The 24,366-nt window shown below is 44.7% G+C and overlaps 1 protein-coding gene across 12 annotated transcripts in view; it reads left to right on the top strand.

Annotated features, from left to right (window-relative positions):
* The window catches only part of UBR4 (ubiquitin protein ligase E3 component n-recognin 4), an 81,111-nt gene extending 57,180 nt beyond the window's left edge, over nt 1–23,931 (top strand). For 5 of the 12 annotated variants that reach the window (XM_080631166.1, XM_080631173.1, XM_080631172.1 and 2 more), the window contains 26 exons: nt 375–502; nt 1,165–1,297; nt 1,769–1,926; nt 2,113–2,222; nt 2,753–2,894; nt 3,569–3,650; nt 4,775–4,948; nt 5,379–5,500; nt 5,904–6,101; nt 6,204–6,284; nt 8,529–8,616; nt 9,009–9,136; nt 9,506–9,613; nt 9,834–9,953; nt 10,661–10,851; nt 11,337–11,510; nt 12,032–12,131; nt 12,683–12,901; nt 13,145–13,258; nt 13,715–13,857; nt 14,160–14,285; nt 14,909–15,103; nt 16,978–17,202; nt 20,858–20,948; nt 21,490–21,652; nt 22,756–23,931. In XM_080631166.1, coding sequence (XP_080487292.1) covers nt 375–502; nt 1,165–1,297; nt 1,769–1,926; nt 2,113–2,222; nt 2,753–2,894; nt 3,569–3,650; nt 4,775–4,948; nt 5,379–5,500; nt 5,904–6,101; nt 6,204–6,284; nt 8,529–8,616; nt 9,009–9,136; nt 9,506–9,613; nt 9,834–9,953; nt 10,661–10,851; nt 11,337–11,510; nt 12,032–12,131; nt 12,683–12,901; nt 13,145–13,258; nt 13,715–13,857; nt 14,160–14,285; nt 14,909–15,103; nt 16,978–17,202; nt 20,858–20,948; nt 21,490–21,652; nt 22,756–22,820 — 3,578 coding nt within the window. In that variant the 3' untranslated portion in view covers nt 22,821–23,931. Of the gene's footprint in view, nt 1–374; nt 503–1,164; nt 1,298–1,768; nt 1,927–2,112; nt 2,223–2,752; nt 2,895–3,568; nt 3,651–4,774; nt 4,949–5,378; nt 5,501–5,903; nt 6,102–6,203; nt 6,285–8,528; nt 8,617–9,008; nt 9,137–9,505; nt 9,614–9,833; nt 9,954–10,660; nt 10,852–11,336; nt 11,511–12,031; nt 12,132–12,682; nt 12,902–13,144; nt 13,259–13,714; nt 13,858–14,159; nt 14,286–14,908; nt 15,104–16,977; nt 17,203–20,857; nt 20,949–21,489; nt 21,653–22,755 lie in introns of those variants that run through there. The other 7 variants (XM_080631167.1, XM_080631174.1, XM_080631171.1 and 4 more) reach the window with 4 other exon arrangements.
* The last annotated feature ends 435 nt before the right edge of the window (nt 23,932–24,366 follow it).

Below are 24,366 nucleotides of genomic sequence, written 5' to 3'. Positions count from 1 at the left end.
ATTTTAAAATGCTGTGCCTGCGTCCATGCACTATAGCAGGATTTCTTTCTTTAAGGAAGGGAACTGATACTGACCCAGCTTGTGATTAGGGTTTGAAGTGGAGTTAGCAGCATATGGCTTGTCTTGAGGGTAATGTGTCTCCTGAAAGAGTAGTGTTGAGAAACAGAAAACTGGAGGTGTAAGGAGAAGGATGACAAGACTCTGTTGCTGTAATAAAGTAGTTGTTTTCCACCCATCGTTGCATGAGAATGTGATAGTTCTGCTTGAGGAGATGAGGTCTTGCCTCACTCTAAACACTTGTAATGTGCTGTAGAGAGCTGTGGAGGTGTACTATCTGCAGATCTGGGATGGAAATGTCTGTCTGTGTCTTTCAGCTCTCAGCCTCTTTCTGATGGCCGTGAACATTAAGACTCCAGTGGTTGTTGAAAACATCACCCTCATGTGCCTGCGCATTCTTCAAAAGCTGATAAAGCCACCTGCTCCAACCAGCAAGAAAAACAAGGTACTGCCTTGAAAACTTGCTGACCAAGGTCTGGCACACAGGTCTCAGTGATTCATGAGGAAACCAGGGCTTGCTTTTCCTGGTCACAGGCACTAGGGAAGCACAAGTCCTGTGACTCCTGTCTTTGCAGACTGCAAATTACAGCTTTTCTTACTGTTCTTTGGTGGCTCCAACCACCACTTTTCAAGAATGGGCTTTGCTTTTTCAGATTTGAGGCATGGGGTAAGAGCTACTTCAAAGCAACAGCTTGGTTATTTGGGGCAGGCTTTTGGTTCTTTCAGTAGGATCAAATACCTAAACATGCTAGAATCAAGTGCTTTTGACTCAGATTTTTAAATACTGAGCTACAATTATGATAAAAATGGTATTGATTGTAATTTAGGATAACATTTGCAAGGGACAAAATATGTTTCTGCTTTGATCTAGCTATCTCATAGTCAGAGATTGATGTCAAAGTTGGGTTTAGTGGTATTTCAGTAGTAATTGGAATGAGGCATCTCTCTTAGTTCATCATTAACAGAAACTTTACATCCTGCTCTTGCCCAAGAACTGCGTTTACCTGTTCATGGCATACACACAAGCAGTGATTCACCTACAGGAGCTGCTCTTCAGGGAACAGGCTGTGGCTTTCTGAAGACTCATAAAGTTATTTTCTTCATTAGGATGTGCCTATGGATGCTCTCACCACTGTGAAGCCTTACAGCAATGAAATCCATGCACAAGCTCAGCTGTGGCTCAAGAGGGACCCCAAAGCATCATATGAAGCTTGGAAAAAGTGCCTCCCTGCCAGAGGTAGTCCTGTGCTTTTCACTCTGTGCAGTTTTGTGCAGGAGCATTTGTGTCCCTCCAGGTTTAATAAGGAATGTGCTTCTGTTGGGTTGCGTTGGCTTGTCCTGTGACATCCGATCCCATCTTCACACTTAGCTGTATAGTCCTTAGAGATTCTAGCACTGACTTTTCTAGGCTGTGTTGCTCAAACCCTAAGCAGAGCATGCACTGTCCCTGAAGATAATGAGGGGAATGTGAAAAATGAAACTGGTTGTGTATTTAAAATGATACCAGCCAACTGAATTCCCCGAGAGGTTGTGGGATTTGTGTCTGGCTTGGAAGTGAACGTACCTCCACACAGAGTGGAAATGGCAGTAGAAAGAAATGAGAAGCTTCTCATCTGGAGTTTGGAGAGTTCCAGTATGGAGCAAATAACACAATGACAGCTTGCAGTTAATAGATGGTGACAGTTGTCTTGAGCTGTGTTCAATATTGCAGGTGTAGATGCCAATGGGAAATCTCCCAGCAAAGCTGAGCTTCACCAGCTCTACTTGTCAGAAAAATATGTCTGGAAATGGAAACAGTTCATGAGTCACCGTGGGAAGAGACCTTGTCCTCTGGATCTCAAGCTAGGACACAACAATTGGCTGCGACAGGTAAAGCTGGGTGAAAGCTCCAGGGGGGTGCACTGGGCAGAGTCAGTGGTCAGAGATGTTTGGTAGCTTGCTGCATTTGATGCACTTTGCACAACGAGGTCACCAGGCTGTCCTAATGTCTGTTGTGCCTTCACTAGTTTATCTTTGCGCAGCAAATGACACCATCTTCTAATGCTCTTCCCTCAGGTGCTGTTTACTCCTGCCACTCAAGCTGCAAGGCAGGCTGCATGCACCATAGTGGAAGCTCTGGCCACCATCCCCAGCCGCAAACAGCAGGTCCTTGATCTCCTGACAAGGTATTTCTGTGTTGCCACACTCGGCAGCTCCAGGATTGTTTTTCTTCAGTTCCCATGAGAATCTCTGCATCCTTCCAGCCTTTCTCACACCTCTCCATTGTATACCTCTGGTTCACAGGTCTTCTGGGGCTGGATTCTGACACTTACTTAGCTGGAATGGTATTGATCTAGGGTTTTTTGTTGCCTGGCAATAAGCTATTGCAGTCCTGTACCTTTTCCAGAAGTAAGCAGATGGTGTTCAGCTGTGTGGACAGCATTTCCCCTGCCTCTTCAACAGCAAAATAATAGGGTGAACTCTCTTCCAGCTCAGTGACATAATTTACCCCAGTTGAGGCTAGTAGCACAGTTGGGGGACTCCTCTGGCACAAAGTACCGCTTTAGCCATAGTAATGACTATCAGTTGTGCTTTTAGCTAGTGGGACCTTAGAGAGGATAGATTCCTGGAGGCTTTTTCTTTCTGTGGTGTCCTGAAGCTGTGAATACTGCTTGTTACTGTGAAGTGGTTGTCAGCTTGTGTTTCTCTTCTCTAGCTACCTGGATGAGCTCAGCATTGCTGGTGAGTGTGCCGCTGAGTACCTGGCACTGTATCAGAAACTCATCAAACCGGCCCACTGGAAGATCTATCTGGCAGCCAGGGGGGTTCTGCCCTATATTGGCAGCCTCATCACCAAGGTATGGACTAGTATGGAGGGACTAGAAAGCTAGCTTGGCTTTTTTGCTTTGAAATCTTCATCTGTTTGTTCAGTGCTGAACTTTGCCAGGTTTGTGAAGCTCACACTTCTGCGCTGTCATCTCTGAACTAAAAGAGCTACAATGGGTTTAGCCCCAGCTGTAGCATTCCTCAGCACAGCCTGGCTGAGACACATTAATAGCTGCTTTGGGGTCAACTGTGCTAAGGGGTATAAATATTTCTACACTGTCTTGGCATCAGGGCCAAGTTGGAAGCTGCCTTAGCTGCCAGACTGGACTCTGAAGGCCCTCAAGGACAAGGGAGGATTAGGTGTGCTACCATTCTGTGAGTGTAAATTACAGCCTGTTGGAGAAGCAGCACTTTTCAGTTGCAATCTTCAGTGTTGGAGCTTAGGAGTGTTCCCTGGTGATCCCTGGGGCACTCCAAAGTGGTACATGACAGCCTCTGTATTAATGGTGGCCTTGAATCCATCATGGAGGGGCCACTAGAGCAAAGCAGTGGTAATAGGGCAGTACAGGGAGAAAATGAGAATGTTTTGGATAGTTTTTCTCTCCTCTCCCCTTCCTTCCCTGCTGCTGTGTTGCAGTTCTGGTTTCTCTGTGACATTATTGGCATTGCAGTGTCTTGTCCTAATAGACTTGTTAATTATTCCCAGGAAATAGCTCGTTTACTTGCCTTGGAAGAAGCAACACTCAGCACTGATTTGCAGCAGGGATATGCCTTGAAGAGTCTCACAGGTATTTGGTGGCATCAACATGAGTCCTGTAGTAGGTTTAGAGATGGGGGAATCCTTGTTCTGTAACAGCATGTAGCAGAATTTGAGAGATGTGACTTGGTGTTTTGCAGATAGATTTTTGCCATTGATTTAGCACTTAACCCCTAAATAGATTTTTCTGTATTTTTTATGGCCAGTTTCTGCTTTTAGTTACTTGAACTGTGATAACATGAGAAAACTTCACCATAGCACTTTCCTTCTCCATTTCCTCATTACATTTATTGTACAGTAGAATTCCTGGACCCATTCTAAACATTGATTTATTCCTACCTGTTGTTTCCTACCTGCTTACTCTACAGTAGCCTTTCTTTTTTTGAACCTTCTAGAGGATAGTATTTTCAAAACCTTGCTGGAAATGGAAATACATCAGTAACTGGGTCATTCTTTTTTTGTATTCTCTTCCATTTCTTCAAGAATCAATGGACTAATTCATAAAACCTGGCTTCTTGCAAGGAAAAGCACATTGAGAAATATGTCATGGGAAAGAATCCAAGTGTTTGCTGATCCTTTGTTATAGGAGTGACCAGTTTGGTGATGTAACTGTTAAGTCACTGCACTTGTCACCTCATCAGAGCCAGCATAAAGATTAGATGGGAGCAGTCATCTGCTTTGGAAATACCTTGTGACAGAAAAATGTCAAAGCATGCAGAAATGCCCAAGGAAGCTGTGGCTGCCCCATCCCTGGCAGTGTTCAAGGCCAGGCTGGACGCGGTTTGGAGCGACCTGCTCTACTGGAAGGTGTCCCTGCCCATGGCAGGGGTTGGAACTGGATGATCTTCAGGTCCTTTCCAATCCAAACCGTTCCAGGATTCTCTGATTTTTGTATCAAGTGCTTAGAAAGTTCCTTACACCCTTTCCTCATTCCCTCACCATGGTCCCACTTGCTGTAATTTACAGGGCAGCACTCACAAGCCAGGGGGCTTTGCCTCCAACTGTTCATAGAAGGGAGTATTAAACCGCAGGCTGACAGTGGGAGTTGTAAGAAGCCATTTCCTTGTGCTGTTTTGATGATGCTGTGCCCTGTTTGCTGACCATGTGAAATCAAACTCCCTCTTCCCAATTCCTGAATATCTCATTGCTTTACAGGTCTTCTCTCTTCCTTCGTGGAGGTGGAGTCCATCAAGCGGCATTTCAAAAGCCGCCTGGTGGGTACAGTCCTGAATGGTTACCTGTGCTTGAGGAAGTTAGTGGTACAAAGAACAAAGCTGATTGATGAAACCCAGGACATGCTGCTGGAGATGCTGGAGGATATGACAACAGGTAAAACCACCTCAGTTCCATAAACACAGAGTTTGGGGCAACAACGATGTAAAAGCTGGTTGCTACAGCCACACAAAGGACTTCTATCTAAAAGACTGCTGTAGTGAGGGGGGTTTATGGCTTGGGCATTCCAATAATTCCTTTTGGCACAGAAAAGGCAAATAGCATTCCTGGAGTTGTTTCTTATTTTCCAGGAATTTAAACCTCCTCCTTTTATGGGATTGTTTTACTGCAGCCCAACCATGCAAAAGGGTTTTCCTAGTAAACATACCAGTAAATAGCCTTTCATCTTTTAAGTAGTGCCTCTGCAAAAGGAGAGGGCACCGAAGTATGGTGCTTATTGCAGAAGGATTTATTGTGTATGCTGAGGTAAAATGGAACCTGTAAAATTGACTCCTGTGTCTCTTTTAATGCTTCCATTTCTTGGCAGGCACAGAATCTGAAACAAAGGCGTTTATGGCAGTGTGTATAGAGACTGCAAAACGTTACAGCCTTGATGACTACAGGACTCCAGTCTTCATCTTTGAGAGACTATGCAGTATTATCTATCCTGTAAGTATAGAGAAGGCTGTAGCATCACTTACAGACTTCTTAAATAGATACAGTTGCTTGCAGTTTGGCAAAAAACCCAGTAGTGTCTACAATAATGATTTAATATTAGCCAGTGTGGAACTGTAGCAGTATCCTATTTTAGGGATTTTAGCATTCAGGTTCCCTGTTGTGGCATGCTCTGTGCAAAAAGCATATAGTATTGTTTCATGCTGAGGAATTCGCTTACTGAATGATAGTAGACATCCTCATAAGTGCCACATACGTGGCAGCATACAACAGGCCATACAGTAATTAAAGGACTGAAGGTTTAGAGACATCCTGTCACTTGCTGCCATAAAAATGCAGCAGTGGGAGCATGGCTAGGGGAAAAGTCACTCATTCTGTCTCTGCTGCTGTTCTTTAGGAGGAGAATGAAGTGACAGAGTTCTTTGTAACCCTGGAGAAGGATCCCCAGCAGGAAGACTTCTTACAGGGCAGAATGCCAGGAAATCCCTACAGCAGTAATGAGCCTGGCATCGGGCCACTCATGAGGGACATCAAGAACAAAATCTGTCAGGACTGTGATCTGGTGGCTCTGCTGGAGGATGACAGTGGAATGGAGGTGAGAATGCACGAGTGGGGCTTTCTTGTGCAGATGCACGGGGCTGCCATTTCCAGGCAGCAGGTGATTGCTAGAACTGACTTTTTCTTTCCTACTTTACAGCTTTTGGTGAATAATAAGATCATCAGTTTGGATCTGCCTGTGGCTGAGGTCTACAAGAAGGTGTGGTGTCCCACTAACGAGGTACGTGTTGTCATTATGTATGTTAGCAGCACAAAGTGCCTGTCGATATTGCCAAGAAAAGAGGGTTGGAGAATAAAAATAACATGAGTTGGGATTTATTTTCTAGCATATAATTTCTTGGATATAATAGGTGAGCACCTTTCTGTGCTCCCTTAATGACTGTTACTCAGTTCTGCAACATCAGGGGTTTAAAAGCTGACCGAGATGAGTGTATTGAACTTTGCTGTGTAGCATATCAGATACGTGAACTGACTTCGTGAGTAACAAACTTGCTTACATTCCTTTGGGGAAATAGCTGAACTTTGTGTCACTGCCTTTCAAAGCACATTTCACACTCCATCTGCACGTGACAGTTTAATGTGTGGGTGCAGACAGGGACACCAGATTGCTCCATCTTCCATCAGCTTCAGAGATGAACCCAAGCTATTTATGCAGAGAGCATGCAACGTTTCTCTGTATTACTTTCTACTTCTGCTCTTGTGGTTTTCATGTAGGGATCTCAAGAACTTGACAGGTTTCATCCTCCCAGTTTGTTCTTAGTAGCATGTATTGCCTGTTTTTCAGAGGAAGAAATGGATCCAGCAGTCTTAGGGGACTAGTCCACCATGTCGCAGAAGCTCGTTCAGAGGTGGATATGGTCCAGAACAAGCTTTTCCCTTCTTTTCTTGTAGCCACTAAAATAAACTTGCACTGAAAAGGAATCCATCAGAATAAGTACTGCTTGTAACAAATATGTTCTTTAGTAGCACTTAAGGTCATAAAAGAAGACTGATTTGCCCAACACTTCTTGTTCATGCCTCGTTTACTCTTGGATTGCAGTCACTTTGATTGAAACCTTGGTGTCCTGAAACCATTTGTTTCCTGTGTCTGTAGGGAAGAATTTAAGCACAACGCCTGTTTTCACTGAATGATGATGTGGGGAATGGTTCTCATCAAGCTTAATTTCAGTAAAAAAGCCTTATGTACTGCAAAATGAAGCCTGAAGCTAGGTGACAGAGATTACTTTTTAGGAAGGTACTAACCTGGACAGGGAGGTGAGGTGCTGGTCTTTATCTGTGCATTCCAATTGGAGCTCTAGTCCAGTTACTGAGGGAAGTCATTGCATGTGCTGCCCGAGCAGTGAGGTGCCATTCCCGGAGGGTGCTGAGCTGCAGCAGGATGCAGTACTGCTGGAGAAAGGCAGAGTTCGCTCAGCATTACTGAGCTTTCCTCTGCCTCCCTTTGTGTGCACCTCGGCAGAGCTCTTCTGGAGCTGCGGCTCACGTTCCCTAGGAAATAGACAGGCGCACAAGAACACAACCTCAGGCCCCTTTTTGTTTCCCTTGTCTCTCACTGGCTTTTTTTGTTCATCTGCCATTTTAGCAGGGCCCCTGTGGTGTTAATTGCTGGTCGGTAGCGTGGCCTTTGAGCAGATCTTCCCCCTGGGGCTTTCCCTCTGCTTATGTATTTGCTGTGACATTAAGCACTGCTTATTCCACATTAGGCTTAGTGCGCTCTCTGACAGGTTTTCTCTCACAAGGTTTCCTGCTCCCAAATCTGGGATTTTGCTTTTCTGCTTTTTATTCAGACCTATGGATTAAAACGGAAAGTTTAGTGATATGCTGTCAGTATTTCCAGCTGGAAATGCAGCTGGAAAACTAGCCTTTTCCCAGGCTTTTTAGCACAGCTTGTGCTTCAGTGGGCTTGGCTGTATCATTTTAGCAATATACTGTCTTACTGAAAGCTCATTAAATCGCCTTTTCCTTGTGCTCTTCCATTTTCCATCACTGCAGATTTTATCTGTTCAAAAGCACTTGTCCAATTAATCTCTCTTGCTTCATTTACTGGGCTGTGCCTGATCCCTGTACTTCTCAGGTATGCTGTGCAATAGCCTCAGAGGGAAAGGTTGCTGTGGAAAGCAGGTGTTTCTCTATAGAAGCACTTTTTTCTTGGCAAGATCCTTCGCTGGTGCTAAAGGAGACTGTTTATTACCAGCATGTCAATCTAACTGGCAATGCCAGGAAAAGCTGGACAGACCAAGAGATGAGATACTGATGTTTTTGCAGGTTGTGGCTTTGCTGTTGTTTTTAACTCATCTCAGTCAGGGAGGAATGAGGAAGTGAAAGATTTCTGTGTTATCATCCACAGCGAAAACAGCAGGAAGGGAAACTGGGGCTGGAGTGTGTATTGCACACTAAAGAGAACTGGACTTGTACATAAGTGTCCACAGAAAGACAGTAAATAAAATGCTCTCCTGTCTTGCAGGGGGAGCCGATGAGGATCATTTACCGCATGCGAGGGTTACTAGGAGATGCAACTGAGGAATTCATCGAGTCTCTCGACTCCACTACTGGTAATGCATTTGTCTCCTGAAAGCTGGAATTAGATTGGAAATCTGAGGTTTGCTTCAGAGCACTGACACTATTATCCTTACAGCAGTGAGCTTAAAGTTGATTGACGTTGCTTTTGCTACGTTTACCTGCTTCACCTAGGGTGGATTGTAGCAAGCTTTTAAATCTACTCTTTGAATGTGAACACTTGCATGGCACAGGGACCATTCTGCCTGGCCCTTCTTCATATTCCTGCTCGTAATTCTTTCCAGATTTGATACAGTTGAAGTGACTTGACTTGCTGGTAAATTTGTCCTGCTGTACTCCCCATTTTTGCTTCACTGTTTCGTCCCTTGCATTAAGCTTGCCATACTGTGCCTGCTTCCTCTCTTCACAATCTGTATCTGTCCTGTAGATGAAGAGGAGGATGAGGAAGAAGTGTATAAGATGGCAGGTGTCATGGCCCAGTGTGGAGGCTTGGAGTGCATGCTCAACAGGCTGACTGGAATCAAGGACTTCAAACAAGGCCGGCACCTCTTAACCGTGAGTCTCAGCTTCTGGACTTTGGGGTCAATTTACATGATGGCGAATGCCACAAGCGTTAGTGAGGTTTACTCTGATTTATGTTGCACTTGCAGTGTTGGAGCAGAGGTTTCAGTTCACTAGTTAATGAAAACCTGAGGAGTTCCTTCTTTCCCTCTCCCATTCCTCCTAAGCCTGAATTCTGTCTTGCCAGAGTGTGTTCTGCCTTGGCCTTACTTGAAACCAAAGCTGTCCTGTGCTTAGAAGTCTGGCATGTACTTTATGCCAGTAGCCTGGAAGCTAGCTATATAACTGGGTGCTTTGGTTTCAGCAAAATCCTCCTGCTCATTCTGAAGGTACCACTGAAGATGCATTCTCTGTGTTTTGCAGGTACTGTTAAAACTCTTTAGTTACTGTGTGAAGGTGAAAATAAATCGTCAGCAGTTGGTCAAGCCGGAGATGAACACTTTGAATGTCATGTTGGGAACTCTTAACCTGGTAAGGACAGCCTGGACTTCCATGAAGTCCATGTTTTCCATGGACTCCAGTGATTTTAAGCTATCTCTGGCTGTCATGCTGCCTTATGGCATCTACAGGAGTGCTGGACTGGCACTGCAAATTACCTGTTAGATATTCCTTACCTGTTATGAGTGGAAGTGTGTGGATCAGTTAAACCAGTTACTGCTGGTGTTCCAATAACTGCTGCCATCTTCTTCAGGCTCTGGTGGCTGAGCAGGAAAGTAAGGACAGTGGAGGGGCGGCTGTGGCAGAACAAGTGCTTAGTATAATGGAGATCATACTGGATGAATCCAACGCAGAACCTCTGAGCGAAGACAAGGTGAGTGCCTGGGGCTCAGTGCACGAATGGGAATGTTGGTTGGGATTCAAGGATTGCAAATATCTTATTCGTGATGCTGAGCTTCCGGAGCTGTAGAGTGCTAAATGGGAGTCTAACCCTTGTTATGCTTGCTGGCGTGTCTTAGCAGATCTTGGAGGTAGGACAAGAGGAGTGCCCTGAACTAAAAGCTCTGCAAGGCTGCTTTAGGATGATTCTTGCACGGTTGTGGGGGTTATTAGGCTCTGCTTGGATCCCTTCCTTGCTGCTTTAGGCCACAGGCCAGTGGGAGACAAGAGAAGACAGCTCTGCCTTAGTTTTGTACGTGTTGAAAACATGATTGATTTTCAGCTAACTGAAAATAAAAACTGTATCTCCACCAGCCTGAGAATGAGAAGAGTTTCTTGCTCATCTTTTGAAACTCGTGGTGTATGGGAATCTGCCGTCCCTTGGGTTGGAATCATTAGACCTTTTTAACTCGAAAATGGTTTAACAGTAGGTGGAAGAAGTCAGGTGTCAGCTAGATGAGTTGGTACAGCCATTCCACAAGACATTTGGGAATGAGGTTGGGTTTTGTTCTTCAGTCTGTCTTTATTAGGGCCTAGACCTCTAATCCTTCAAGAGAGTCTACCAGCAACTAGAGTGAAGGTTTTCTTGAAGGTTGTAGATTTATTCCTCCATATAAATCATGCTGCATTCTTCCTTTGCAGGGTAACCTCCTCCTCACTGGTGACAAAGATCAGCTGGTAATGCTGCTTGATCAGATCAACAGCACTTTTGTCCGTTCCAATCTCAGTGTCTTGCAAGGCCTGTTGCGCATCATCCCCTACCTGTCCTTTGGGGAGATGGAGAAAATGCAGATTCTGGTTGATCGGTTCAAGCCCTACTGTAACTTTGATAAGTATGTTGTCATGTTTCAACTAAAAGCACGTGATATCAGTTGTACTGACAAGTCTGAACCTTTTATTTCCTCACTGATGTTTATTTCAGTGTAATGCGAAGCTTTGGAGGTTCCTAGTGCATAAGCTTAATTTCCTATTTCACTCCTAAGCCATTTGTAAAAGGAATATGTGAGTGTGTAGCTGAAGAAGTAGGGCTTTAGTGTGTATTCTGGGATGACAAGGGTCTGAGTAGCTGTTCTGAGTCTCTAAGCTGGAGTATTATACTTTCAGCAATAATGCTGAATGTATATAATAATGTTTATAATGTTTATAATGTTTATATATAATATATATTATATATTATATAATATAATGTTTATAATGTTTTATAATGTTTATAATGTATATAATAATGTTTATAATGTATATAATAATGCTGAATGTGAGAATTACAGGCAGAGATGTTTGGAGAGCCTCCAAGTTACCATTTCTTGTCTTCATTCAGGTATGACGAGGAGCACAGTGGAGATGATAAAGTTTTTCTAGACTGCTTCTGTAAAATAGCAGCAGGAATAAAGAACAACAGCAACGGCCATCAGCTGAAAGATCTCATCCTTCAGAAGGGAATTACACAGAATGCCCTTGACTACATGAAAAAGCACATTCCCAGCGCAAAGAAGTAAGAGTCACTAGTTAATGTATGGCATAATCCTGAACATCCTTCTCTTGTTTCATCACCACAACAATCTTCCAAGCAAGCCATTAACAATTCCAGATTCAGAAGCATTTAGACTTGGTACAGCTGTGATGCAGGGGGTCTGGTGAGACAATGCCACTATAAGGATGAACTACAAAGCCTCTCATCTTCCCATTTGATGCCCATCCAAGCTGATCTCTTGGATAGCACAGTGCTTGTGTTTCCTGCCTGCTCCTTAGCTGGTGCACTGTAACAGAGCTGTTGATGGTCAGCTTGTGAACACAAAACAAACTCCAAGGCTAAGAGCTGACACTGTGGGTATAACTGTGCACAATGTGGAAGTGGGAGTGTGAATGTCACTTCATTAATTAATGGGGGAGGGACACAGGGTGCTTGTCCTGCCTACAGCCTGTGCTCTGCCAGCTCTGCTGCTGGCTGACCACCAAGTGCCTTTTCAGCACGGGTGACTGCCCTTCAGCTGCTGCTTCTTGTTTTCTGTGCAGTTTGGATGCAGATGTATGGAAGAAATTCTTAGCTCGACCTGCACTTCCTTTTATCCTTCGCCTGCTCCGAGGACTTGCCACGCAGCACCCTGCTACACAAGTAAGGAGACTCTTGTGAAAGCCGGGTAGGACGTGGCTGGCTTGTTATGCTGCTTTTAGTGGCTGTAGCTAAGCAGTTACTTCTATAGTAGTTGGTTCTACACTGGTTTTTGATGGGATTGAAGAGACACACCAGCTCCAGGTGTCATTTTCTAGTCTGTAAGAGTCTGGAGGGCAGAGATTTTGACTTCAGTATCTTCTCATTCTGCATGCTGTGAGATGCACACACCAACACGAGGAGGTAACTTAGGCCTGTGCACTGTATAGTATTGATAGGTTTCTCAAGGCCTGGTGCTGTTTTAAGGATGCTCTTCATCCAGCATCCACATCTGAGCTCATAGGAATGGCCAGCAGAGAGGCAAATTGCCCTGCTGTCATACACAGTTTTAGGGTCCAGGGCCCATAGTGTAGCAACATCAGAGAAGAAAGACACTTGGTAAAACCAGTTGTAAGTCAGTGCTTCTGCTTAGCTGTCACGGGTGGCGTTAGAGGGAACAGTTACTGCTGTGTGCACCTTTTCTCTGAAGAAAGTGCTGTTTCAATCCCTGTTAGGTACTAATAGGCACAGACTCCATTACCAACCTGCACAAGCTGGAGCAGGTGTCTAGTGATGAAGGGATCGGGACATTAGCAGAGAATCTTCTGGAGGCACTAAGGGAACATCCAGAGGTGAATAAGAAGATTGATGCTGCCCGAAAGGAGACACGTGCAGAGAAGAAACGTATGGCCATGGCAATGAGACAGAAGGCCTTGGGCACCCTGGGGATGACGGTAATGTCTGTTTGCACTGATGGCAGACTAGTGAGCTGATGATCTTTTATTTGTGCCTTGCTAAAGCTGCCACACAAGGAATTGTGTTAAATGATTTATTGACAAATATTGCAGAGCTCAAACCCACAGTTTGCTGGGAGAGTAAACACAGTTGCCAATAGTAGGCTGGGAAATGGGATGGGCATTCCTGTTCCAGTGGTGGTGTTGTGATGTTCATCATTATCTTTTTAACTTCTCTTTCAGACAAATGAGAAGGGTCAGGTAGTGACCAAGACTGCACTGCTTAAACAGATGGAGGAACTTATAGAAGAACCAGGTCTGACTTGCTGCATCTGTAGGGAAGGATACAAGTTTCAGGTAAAGTGGGATACATTTCCAAAGCCTCTCGCCAGCTGAGGGATTGACACAAGGGTTGATGTGTTGGCACTGGGAAATCAGAAATCTCAGGTTTTGTTCTTGGGATCAGTAATTCTAGAGGTGGCTGCGAAGTGGAAGTGGGTTTCCAGTGAAAAAAAAAGCTGGATGTTTTTAGTGGAAGCTGGAAAAAGATTTCATAGAATGGTTTGGATTGGAAAGGAGCTTAAGATCATCCAGCTCCAAGCCCATGGGCAGGGACACCTCACACTAGACCATGTTGCCCAAGGCCCTGTCCAACCTGGCCTTGAACACTGCCAGGGGTGGAGCATTTGATCGGTTTAAGTTTGAAGTGGGGACTGGGAAAGATGAAATCCAGTGCAGGGTAAAAGCAGTGCAAAATGTCAGCTTCTGTAGAAGTGGATGATCTTTAACACAGCCCTTGTGTCACCATTGCAGCCTACAAAAGTCCTTGGGATTTATACTTTCACCAAACGTGTTGCACTAGAGGAGTTTGAGAACAAGCCCCGAAAACAACAAGGATACAGCACAGTCTCTCACTTCAACATTGTCCACTACGACTGTCACCTTGCAGCTGTAAGGTGTGTTCTGCTCACAGGCTGGGAGGTCCTGGCTGATCTTATGTTCCAGGATGGTTTGTGAGCGCTTGGCCTTGTAACTCAGGATGGGTTTGCTTCTGAGTTGATTACTTTACAGCCTGGGGACATCATGGGCTTCTCTGGTGTGGTCTGTTTTAACCTGCCAAATGGAGATCAGGCCTGGACACTGGAAAGTGAGCTCCATGGTTTAAAGAAGTTGTGGAATTGTCAAATTTTGATGATTTCTTAGCCAAAACCTTGCGTCCTTCTAACTTGCCTGGGCATGGCTCGCTTTCTCCATGCAGACTTGCTCGCGGCCGTGAAGAGTGGGAGAGTGCAGCCCTACAAAATGCCAACACCAAGTGTAATGGGCTCCTGCCAGTCTGGGGACCTCACGTGCCAGAGTCTGCTTTCGCTACTTGCTTAGCACGGTGAGTAGGAAAAGTTACTTCTCGACCTATAAATAAATGAATTCATTACCTACTTAACCCCGTTACTCCTGAAGATGCAGTGTGAGGTGACAGTATTGATTTATTTGCATCCCAATGACCCCCTGCTTTACAAAAGAAACCTGTCTTGACATCAGAGGGTTCCCTTGTGTAGTTCCAAACCTCTGTTGGATGGTAATGAGTTACAGTAGCTCAACCACTTCCCTGGAGCAGATGGTTCATCCTGTTGTCAGTATTCTGGTCTACTTTGTGCTGGGTTTGTACAGTCAGGTGTGAAATCAGGAGTGATAACATCTTTAATTCATTTCAGCCAGGGAGCTGTATCCCATGCCCTGGACATGGGAAAATAGTATTGATGTGTGTGTGTGTATACATATATATATATATATATGCATATGGAATTGGATTTGCCAGAGTAAGCTGAGAGCCTCCCTTTGGGGAGGTTAATCGAAGGTAGCAGTGATTGCGTTTCATATCCTGGTCACTCCTTGAAGCCTTCCAGTGAAATATTTGCTCAGACTCTGAGTTCTGGGGTGGAAGAAGAAACTCGATTGAAGTTTTTAAAAGGTTCTTGAGAAAGTAACGCTTAAACTGCTGTTTTTCAGACACAACACGTACCTCCAGGAGTGCACAGGGCAGCGGGAGCCCACCTACCAGCTCAATGTCCATGACATTAAACTGCTCTTTCTCCGGTTTGCGATGGAGCAATCGTTCAGCGTAGATACTGGAGGAGGAGGAAGGGAGAGCAACATACACCTTATTCCATACATTATCCACACGGTGCTCTATGTCCTCAACACGTCAGTATCTTTATCTCTGCCTTCTACTTGTAGTCTCAGAAAAGTCTCTCAGAGCTGCACTCTGGGCTTTTTTATATGTATGAGGCAAGAAAGATGGGAAATCACACAAAAGCTTTAGGAGGAACTAAACTGCACATCTTAAGTGGGCTGTTAGAGGTTTTCATTGGTTGGAGTTGCTGCCTGAACATGCAGGATAACAGGGAGCCTATTGAGTAAAAGCAATTGGGAATTAGCTTCTCTTTCCATTCTAGATGTAATTATTACCTCTGGAGTGAACAACAGGGTTATTAGATTAAAGGAACACTGCCAGCTTCATTTTCTCTGGAGCAGACAGAAGAGAGACACTAGGATGAAGTAATTGTTAGTTGAAAACTTAACCCTGGTATCATTTTATCCAGTATTAAAATAACACAGTCAGTTTTGTTTCCAGTTTTGACATACTAGAATTCTCCTGTAGTGTTCAGGTCCATGAGGTTTGCCTGACATTGAGACACTTTTTTCTATTATTATTATTATAGCAATCAACAGTGTTTCAATAAGATCTTCTTTATGCAAAGCATGAGATAAGGATGTGCTTTGGCTTGATACTAAGTTTAAGTGTACAAATCTATAGGTACGTAAATGCTTTGGAATGCGCAAGCTGGTCCTGTTAATACAGATAATATAATGCCCATATGCCTTTCGTTTGTGTAGTTAGATACTGGAAAGACTAATTAAATGAGGCTATAAATGTTAAAATACACTCCTCTTCAACCAAGGTCAGTCCAAATGCAGTGCAGGGAAATCTCTCTCATTTTCCTGTCTGGAACTAATCAACATTTTGGCTCTAATACCATTTGTCTATTGTTTTTGCTGTCTATCTCCAGATCCCTGTGCTCTTGTTTTCTGAGTCCCTTGGGAGACACATAAATGAAACTATTCATCTTGTTGGGCTGCTTGCTGGCACCCGAGAGCCCAGAGCCCGCTGTGTGGCTCTTGTGTAAAAATGCTTTATGTAGTTTCCAGGCATTATTTTTTCCTAAAGACATGATGATATTAAATGGAGAAAATCACGAGCTGCTGGTTGGCTACCAGCTGTAGCATGTAATAGATGAAAAGGTCACATAGGAACAGCTTTATCTGCTAGGATGCTGCTTTATACGTTCCTGATAGGGAGAGTGTATCTAACCTGTCTTGCCCTGTTTAGCTGGCAGCCTCTTCCTGATGAAGTAGAGCAGTAGACCATGGTAAAGCATATTATTATGTACATAGATGTACATAAAGTCTGCTGTAACACAGAGATTGCATGGGCAGCTCTAGGGTACTCAAATTGCGTGGGCAACTCCTGAAGAGATTGGAGCTAGGGGAAATATATATATGTATAAGCTTACAGTAAATACGCTGTCTTTTTGGTTCTGAAATAGGCCTTTATCCTCTCAGTGATTGCTTTTGAATTTGAATTTTGCTTTCTGAATTACATGAATAATATAAACTGATTCTAAAGTCTGGTGTAGGAGCTGCAGCCATGTGCTTCGTGTCAGATGGGAGAAGGTGCAACCTGAACACACTGGCTGGTTTGCCTTACTCTGTTTTTTCTCTAGAACAAGGAAAAATAAGCTCTACAGTAGTATTGCCTTCTACTGGGGCAATGCCAGCTACCTTGCAGGGCTCCAGTTCCGTACACAGCTCCAAGGAAAACTGATGCTAGGCTTGCATGCTCCACTGGGAGCAACTGCTCAAGCAGTGAAGGGATTTGGGAGCAACCTGATAGTGCCAAGCCTGCACTGCTTTTTCCTGTTCAGGACTGTATGGATGCAGCCCCTCAAAATTCCTGAGGAGCAGCAAATGAATATGTAAGAGCCAGAGCAGCTGCTGAAGCTTTTCTTGTGTTTCAGAACTCGAGCAACTTCGAGGGAGGAGAAGAACCTGCAGAGCTTCATGGAGCACCCCAAGGAGAAGTGGGTGGAGAGTGCCTACGAGGTGGACGGGCCCCACTATTACACAGTGCTGGCACTGCACATCTCACCCCCCGAGAAGTGGAAGGCCATGAGAGTGGAGATCCTCAAGAGGCTCCTTGTCACCTCCCACGTGCGAGTGGTGTCACCAGGGGGAGCCAGCAGGTTAGTCATGCCACTGCCGGTGTGCTCTTGTCACTCACCACAGTGAGAGCCACAGGCGGCTTATGGGGAGATAAGGAAAGGAGTGTGTGTGTTCTAGAATAGCAGATACTGACCCTTCTGGGAAGTTTTGTACTCAGCGTTGCAGGAGTGTGAGCAGGAGCGTTCACTTCTGGATGTTTTCTGGAGTGGATAAATTAGTTGATGGGTGGAAATGATGCTTTTCCTAGGAATATAACTAGAAGTAGGAAAATGGTAAGTTTTAATGGCTTTAACCTGTCAGAGGGGAGACTGAGGTGAGCTCTTAGGCAGAAGCTCTTCCCTGTGAGGGTGCTGAGGTGCTGGCACAGGGTGCCCAGAGAAGCTGTGGCTGCCCCATCCCTGGCAGTGTTCAAGGCCAGGTTGGACACAGGGGCTTGGAGCAAGCTGCTCTAGTGGAAGGGGTCCCTGCCTGTGGCAGGGGTTGGAGCTGGATGAGCTTTAAGGTCCTTTCCAATCCAAACCATTCCGTGATTATTTTCCCCCTGTATCAAGTGAGATGTAGTAACACTGTAGTAACTTTTGTTGTGTGCTGTTTCAGAGCTGCTAGCATGCTCTCTGCTGCTTTACTAAAGAAGCTGTTTCTGTGCTCTTTTGATCAGTGCACCAGCTTCTTTAAATAGAAAAATAGAAATAGAAATCAAATGCCATTGCTTTTAAAAAAGAAAAGAATCAATAGCAGCTGTCAGGCACTTGAAGCACAAGAATAAGTGGCTGTGCCTGACAAAAGCACATATTTCCAGAGAAGGGAGGAGAATTCCAGTCACTAAAAAGATGATTTTAAATAGCTGTCATAATTAGGAATACATTCATTATTATTCTAAGTCGCCTTAAAGGGCATTCTTATTCTGATGACATTAATTATGTGTTTGATAAAGTCATTACATTGTAGTAACACACAACACAGCATGCATCAATGCTATTAAGGGCATCAAAAGGGGAAGAGCCCTTAAAGGGGCTCCTGTATTGATTTCTGTGCTAGTTTCTGCTCTTCAGACTCAGCCTGTTCTGTGTCTCCTTTTTCCACCACCCTGCCTGAGTTCTGGGAAAGGGGGTTTAACACTGACAGGAGATGTTATTGTGGACACAAGGGTGTGCAGCTTTCATGTGGCTTGTGAAGGAGACTGGCAAAGCAGAGCTGTGGGTTTGCTATGGATGTTTGGTGGTTTTTATCCCTCAGTAAAAGATTCTGTTTCTTTCCCAACTTATTTCTAACCATAACTGTAATAAAAGCATATTGAAACAGATAGATCAAGAAACTTCCAGCTGAAGCATCCAATCTCTGGAATTTGAGGGGAAAACACTCAGAAACAGTTCTCAGGAATTATGTCAAGGTTTATTCAAGGACTTGCTTTAATCCCTGCAGACTACGAGAGCACAAAGCCTGCTGCTGATAATACCTCTCAGCAATAGAAATATGGCAGTTCTTATTTCCAAGGGCTGGGCTTATTTATTCTTGTGGAAAATCAGGAAGAGGGCAATGGATGGTGAAATGCCCTGCAGATAAGGCCACTACCTTGAATTTGAAGGCCAAGCCAAAGAGAAAGCCAGTGTCTGTAACATCAGAGTAATGTGTCTGCATACAAAGATTACAGTTAGCATTCCACATGAGATGCAGTACAAGGGTGCTCTCTGGGAACTCCACCATTCAGACTACATCAGGGTGGTATGGGCTGAAGGTTAGAAAGACACAAGGACTTGTTGCTACCTTTAGTGGAGAAGATGGAGAGAAGTCGCTGTAGCAACCAACAGTGCATCTAAAAGCAGCTGAGGATCAATTTGTGATCCTAAAAAGGGCCTGTAAATCTTATTAATGAACATGCAGGCAATATTCTGTATTCCCTCATACTTAAGTGAAGGCAAGAAGCAGTGCCTGTGCCCTGTCCTATGGTTAGGTGTTTCGTACAGCTGCTCAGCTGGATTAGTAAGACACAGCTGAGGAGAATCAAGCCCAAAATGTCTTCTATCTGTTCCAGGAGCTGCAGTTATCACGGTGTGTCTGCAAGAGCACAGGGAGAGATTCTGTGTTTTAGAAACACTTTGTATTTAAACCCAAAGATGAAATTGCCAGAATGGATTTGTTCTTTTTTCGTAACTACAACTTACAAATGCCAAAGAGCTGAATCAAGTGACCGGTTACCTGCTTGTTATTCCTGAACCAAGAATTCTAGCTAGAAAAAGCCTATAGACACTTCCCAGCGTAGCTTTCATCTGGAGTTTGGGAGGAAAATATCCTTCTGAGTTTTTCCCCTTTGCTCTGACTGTGACCTTTGTAAAATATTCATGAAGAAGCAAGGTTCCTGAAGCATTGATGTCTGGCTTTCTGCTGGCAGCCCACGTACAACTGCTGAGCCTGAACCAGCTTACATTAATGACAAGGCTGCAGCTATTACATGAAATAGCTGTTCCAGAAGGTAGCTACCAGACTTAACCCACAAGGGCCTTTTAGTTTTCAATTAAAGGAGCAGACTCCAATTAGATCAAACCCATTCACATAAAAAGAAACCCTGGCTTGCAGTATTTGGGAGTCTAGAATTAGCCTCGCTCTGAGTTGCTGCTCTTCCCGTGGAAATTTAGTCACCTTTACTAATTGGTTTTCCTTTCAATAATTAAGCTTAGTGCCCAGGCAGGCTGCCACCTCCCAGGCTGCCTGTATTAAGGGCAGACACACAAATGTAACCTTTGAGAAGAGCAGAAAAATGCTTTTTCCCCCCAAGAAATCCCCAACTGATGGCAGATTGCAGGTCAGACACTACCCTTTTGTCTTGCTGACTTGTGTCATCAGAGCTCATCTAGTTCTAGATGCATAGAAAAGAGCTTTTTCTTTTGAAAGCTTTTAAGTGTTGAGCAGGAAGCAGCATGTGATGGAGGCAAAGGTACCTGAGAAACACATGCAAGAAAATTCCAAAGCCATTAGAGTTGCTGGCAGGAGGTTCGGCCTTGCCAGGACCTGTTTGTGATTAATCCTGTAAACTTTGGGAGCTGTTATCCCAGGACAGCTCTGCACCTTTTGGAGCATTTCTGCAGCCAGATGCTGAAGTTCCAAACCCAAACTCCTTTCACAGCAATAGAATAACTGAGAAGGTATTAAATGGGAATTCCTCCATTTCTTCAAGGCTGAGATATTTCCCTTGGAGCATTTCAGAAATGCTTTGGTGAGTTAGAAGCAGAACTGTGTTCTCTGCCATTGATACCGACTGTGTCTGAAACCTGCATTTAGTTATTTCTTTGGGAATCTGCTGCACAGGGACCATACAAATGGGGGATGTGAGCTGTTTATTCCAACTTGGCTGTTGACTTCCCACTAGTCTCAGCAGTCAAATTCCCTCTGTGCTTGTTTTCTTCCTGTGAAATAAGGTTTTATTGGTTAACCTGCTTTGGCTGCTTCAGGCACAGCTGAGCAAGTGACTTCCTAGCCATAGGAATTGTTGTACAGAGGTTGTGGACGCCCAGTGTTTGTTTTATGTCCAAGAGCACACAACAAAGCTTACTCGGAGCTATTCCCATGTGGATTATTGATAGGCTTTTTGGCTGCTTCAGCTTTCATGCTATTCATCAAATGGGTTACCAAAGCATAGTAAAGTGATTAACTCTAAGATTGATTTCATTATCTTCCTAGACTGGCAGATAAGACAGTGAAGGACTATGGAACATACCGCTCTGGCCTTCTCTTCTGGGCCCTAGTAGATCTCATTTACAACATGTTCAAGGTAAGAAAAAACCTTGAAGTTCATTGATATCAGCTTTCTAACCTGAACAACTACGTATGTTGGAAATAGAAGGCAGAATTTGAAGCCCCTTTTTTCCAAGATCCTTGTAAAACATAAAACTTCACCTTGGATAAGCAGAAGGGCCATAAGAGGCTGCTTGTGCTTATTGCACCTCTTGATATTTGGTGTCTGAAGAATTGAGAGACTTTTTTCCACTCCTGGATTGTGTCTTTGCTTTTTTTTGTCTGTTCATCATTCACTAAAGCAAGGACATTCAGAGCTGCCCCAGGGAAACAGTGAGTAAGGAAGAAGGCAGGGGCATCCTCCAGAAGGAAACCTGCAGCTTCCAAAGAGGGTCAGATAATGAGAGTAAGAAAATGCGTGTGACCTTGCTTTGCATTCTGTACAAAGCAGTCACATACGGGGTAATTTTCACTGTGTGGCAGGGGGTGCAAGTTCAAGAGCAACGGGAGAAGGGATCAGTTATTGTTCTACACTGTTCTTTTTTGGACTGATGTGATCCCATTTTCCCCTCTCATAGAAGGTGCCTACCAGTAATACAGAGGGAGGCTGGTCCTACTCTCTTGCTGAATTCATACGACACAATGACATGCCAATACACGAAGCTGCAGACAAGGCCCTGAAAACCTTCCAGGAGGAATTCATGCCAGTGGAAACGTTCTCTGAGTTTCTGGATGTGGCTGGTAAGTGTGCACTTTCCCTTTTATAGGCTGCCTTATGCAACTCGTGACTGCTTGAGACAGCAGCATTCCTGACACCGCTGCAGCAGCTTGTTTGTGCTCCTGGTATTGCCTAAGCTATTTCAAACACTGTTGGGAGACAACACTTGAGCATCCCCAGGCAGGAAAATTTCTCTCATCTCATCCTATGGGTCCTCAATATCATCTGTTAAATATACATATGTTCATCACAGTTTAAAGGTGCTTTGGGGAATACATGGTTTAAAGGTTGATGAACAGATGTGACCGTGTGCTCAAGGCAGCAGTTCAGTGCACCGAGAGTTCCTGCATAGAGTCATGGAATGGTTTGGGTTGGAAAGGACCTTAAAGTTCAACCAGTTCCAACCCCTGCCACGGGCAGGGACACCTTCCACTAGAGCAGCTTGCTCCAAGCCCCTGTGTCCAACCTGGCCTTGAACACTGCCAGGGATGGGGCAGCCACAGCTTCTCTGGGCACCCTGGGCCAGCGCCTCGGCACCCTCACAGGGAAGAGCTTCTGCCTTATTTCCAACCTGAACTTCCCCTGTTTCAGTTTGAACCCATCACCCCTTGACCTAGCACTACAGTCCCTGATGAAGAGTCCCTCTCCAGCATCCTTGTAGCCCCTTTCAGACACTGGAAGCTGCTCTGAGGTCTCCACACAGCTTCTCTTCTCCAGGCTGAACAGCCCCAATGTTCCCAACCTTTCTCCATAGGGATTTTGTATCCCCAGGAGTCAGGAGATGCTGAAAATGAATGTGTAGAGAAGCTGCTCTTAGTTCTGTCACAAGTTTGTTGTGCTCCAGGCTGGTCTCTTTCTGCCTGATGTACAGAGCTGCCAGGCAGCCAGCTAGCAGGGTCCTTACAGTTGCTCACTTGCACAGGAACATGTGCCATATGGATTTAATGCACACACTTTTGGTCCCTTCTACATCCAACAAGGGTTTATCTTTGTCTTGCTCATACTCCAAATAACGCTGCAGCTGTCATTATTAAGTTAGACATGCCCTAGCACAAATCTCCAACGTGGGCAGGAAAAGCTGCTTTGTGGATCTAATTATTCTGTCTTATCTGCTTTTGTTTTAAAGGACTCTTGTCAGAAATCAGTGATCCCGACAGCTTCCTCAAGGATCTTTTGAACTCCATCCCCTGAGCCACCAGCACAGCGAAGCGTTGGGCAGAGACTACACTAGCTGGCCTTCCATCCCTTTGTGTTCCTCCTTGTGCAGTCTGTCCCTTCCCTGAGGAGTGCTGCAGTTTTGGGGGAGAGGTTTTTGAGTCATTCTTTTTTTTTTTTTTTTTTTTTTTTTTATTTTCTACGATTTTTCCTCTTGAAGTGATTTGGAATTTAGATTTGTTTTATCTTGTATTTCAGTGCTTCTATCTGTAAAGCCTTTGTGTATTCAAAGCTGGTTGAAAGAACTTGTACAGAGAGGAATCCAAACCAGTAAATCTTAATGCTTTAGTGTGCACCTCTTTGAAGTTAAATAAATCGAACAAATGGGTAAGATGGGTTTGACTAGTACTTGAACCATGCAGCAGCCTAAATGCCAAGTTCTTTCTCATCTTTTCTTTCAGAGCTCCTTCTCTCAGGGCTCGGAGCTGCTGCTCTTTCTGGCCCATAGTCTGGACAAGGAGACACAGGAAACAAAAGGCTTGTAGCAAGCAAGGAAACAGGCTTGCCACTGTCTTTACTGATTTTACATGCAGGGCAGGTTTCCCCTTGTGGGACATGAGCCTTAGAGACTCCTGGACTGCAAGGACAGCGTTTTCCTCCAGCCCTTCTCCACCTGGGTGAGGGCATCTGGCCCTGCCACCATCCCCTGGTGCTTCGCATTGCCCCTCTCAAGGCATGTTGCATATCCCAGTGTCTTCCTGACTTCACTCTCACCAAGGCTGTCTTCAAAGCAGGCCTGCATGCTGTGGCCTCTGGTCATGTAGTACCGATGGCCACGTTCCCTCTCAGAGGGATACACTGCTGGCCTTGAATTTGTTTTCTCTCTCTTGTAAAATTCACAGCTTCTGCAAAATGCATGGAAAATCACATGGAAATGCACATTCCTGAGCCAGCCACTCGCCCCTTTGACAGCTTCCATTTTGGTGTGCATACCCTGGCCTGACACCAAGTACCTGCTTTGGATACAGCCTTGCCTTTTCTCACCCAGTTGTGCATGCTGGTAACTTACCTTTACCACCAGTTCTGCTGTCCTGTAACCCAGCTGACACGTGGTTAAGCTGGAATCTAATAAAGCTTTCCCTGTCTTCCTTGTCTCTGTTTGAACTTGAATTTCCGCAATCCTAACACAGTCCCATCCCATACATAGTAATTATTTTAGAGGCTGAATAACTCAGCAACCTATTTGATGCCTTTTGTTCGTGCGGAGCACACGTTGTGATTTGGCAATTAGCAAAGGGGTGAAGGCCCAAGTTTTGTCTTCTCGCCTCCATGGGTGCTTATGTCATTCCTGGCAGTTGGATTTGCTTCTGGGGAGGAGCACTGAATAGCAAACCACCCCGAGAAGCTGGGGTTGGTGTCTTACAGGGGACTCGAGGACATGTCAGTGGGCTGCTGTGTTGGTTGGGTAGATGCGTCTTGCCTTATGAAGGTATAGGAGGGGGGCTGATGTGTGGACTTTGTTCTTTAATACAGAGATACTGCCTTTCACCTGCCTTTTAACCACATAAAAGAGAAAAACACA

This window comes from Psittacula echo (genome assembly GCF_963264785.1).
Source record: "Psittacula echo genome assembly, chromosome: 17".
Lineage (NCBI taxonomy): Eukaryota > Metazoa > Chordata > Aves > Psittaciformes > Psittacidae > Psittacula > Psittacula echo.
This window is presented reverse-complemented; position numbering and strand designations above follow the sequence as displayed.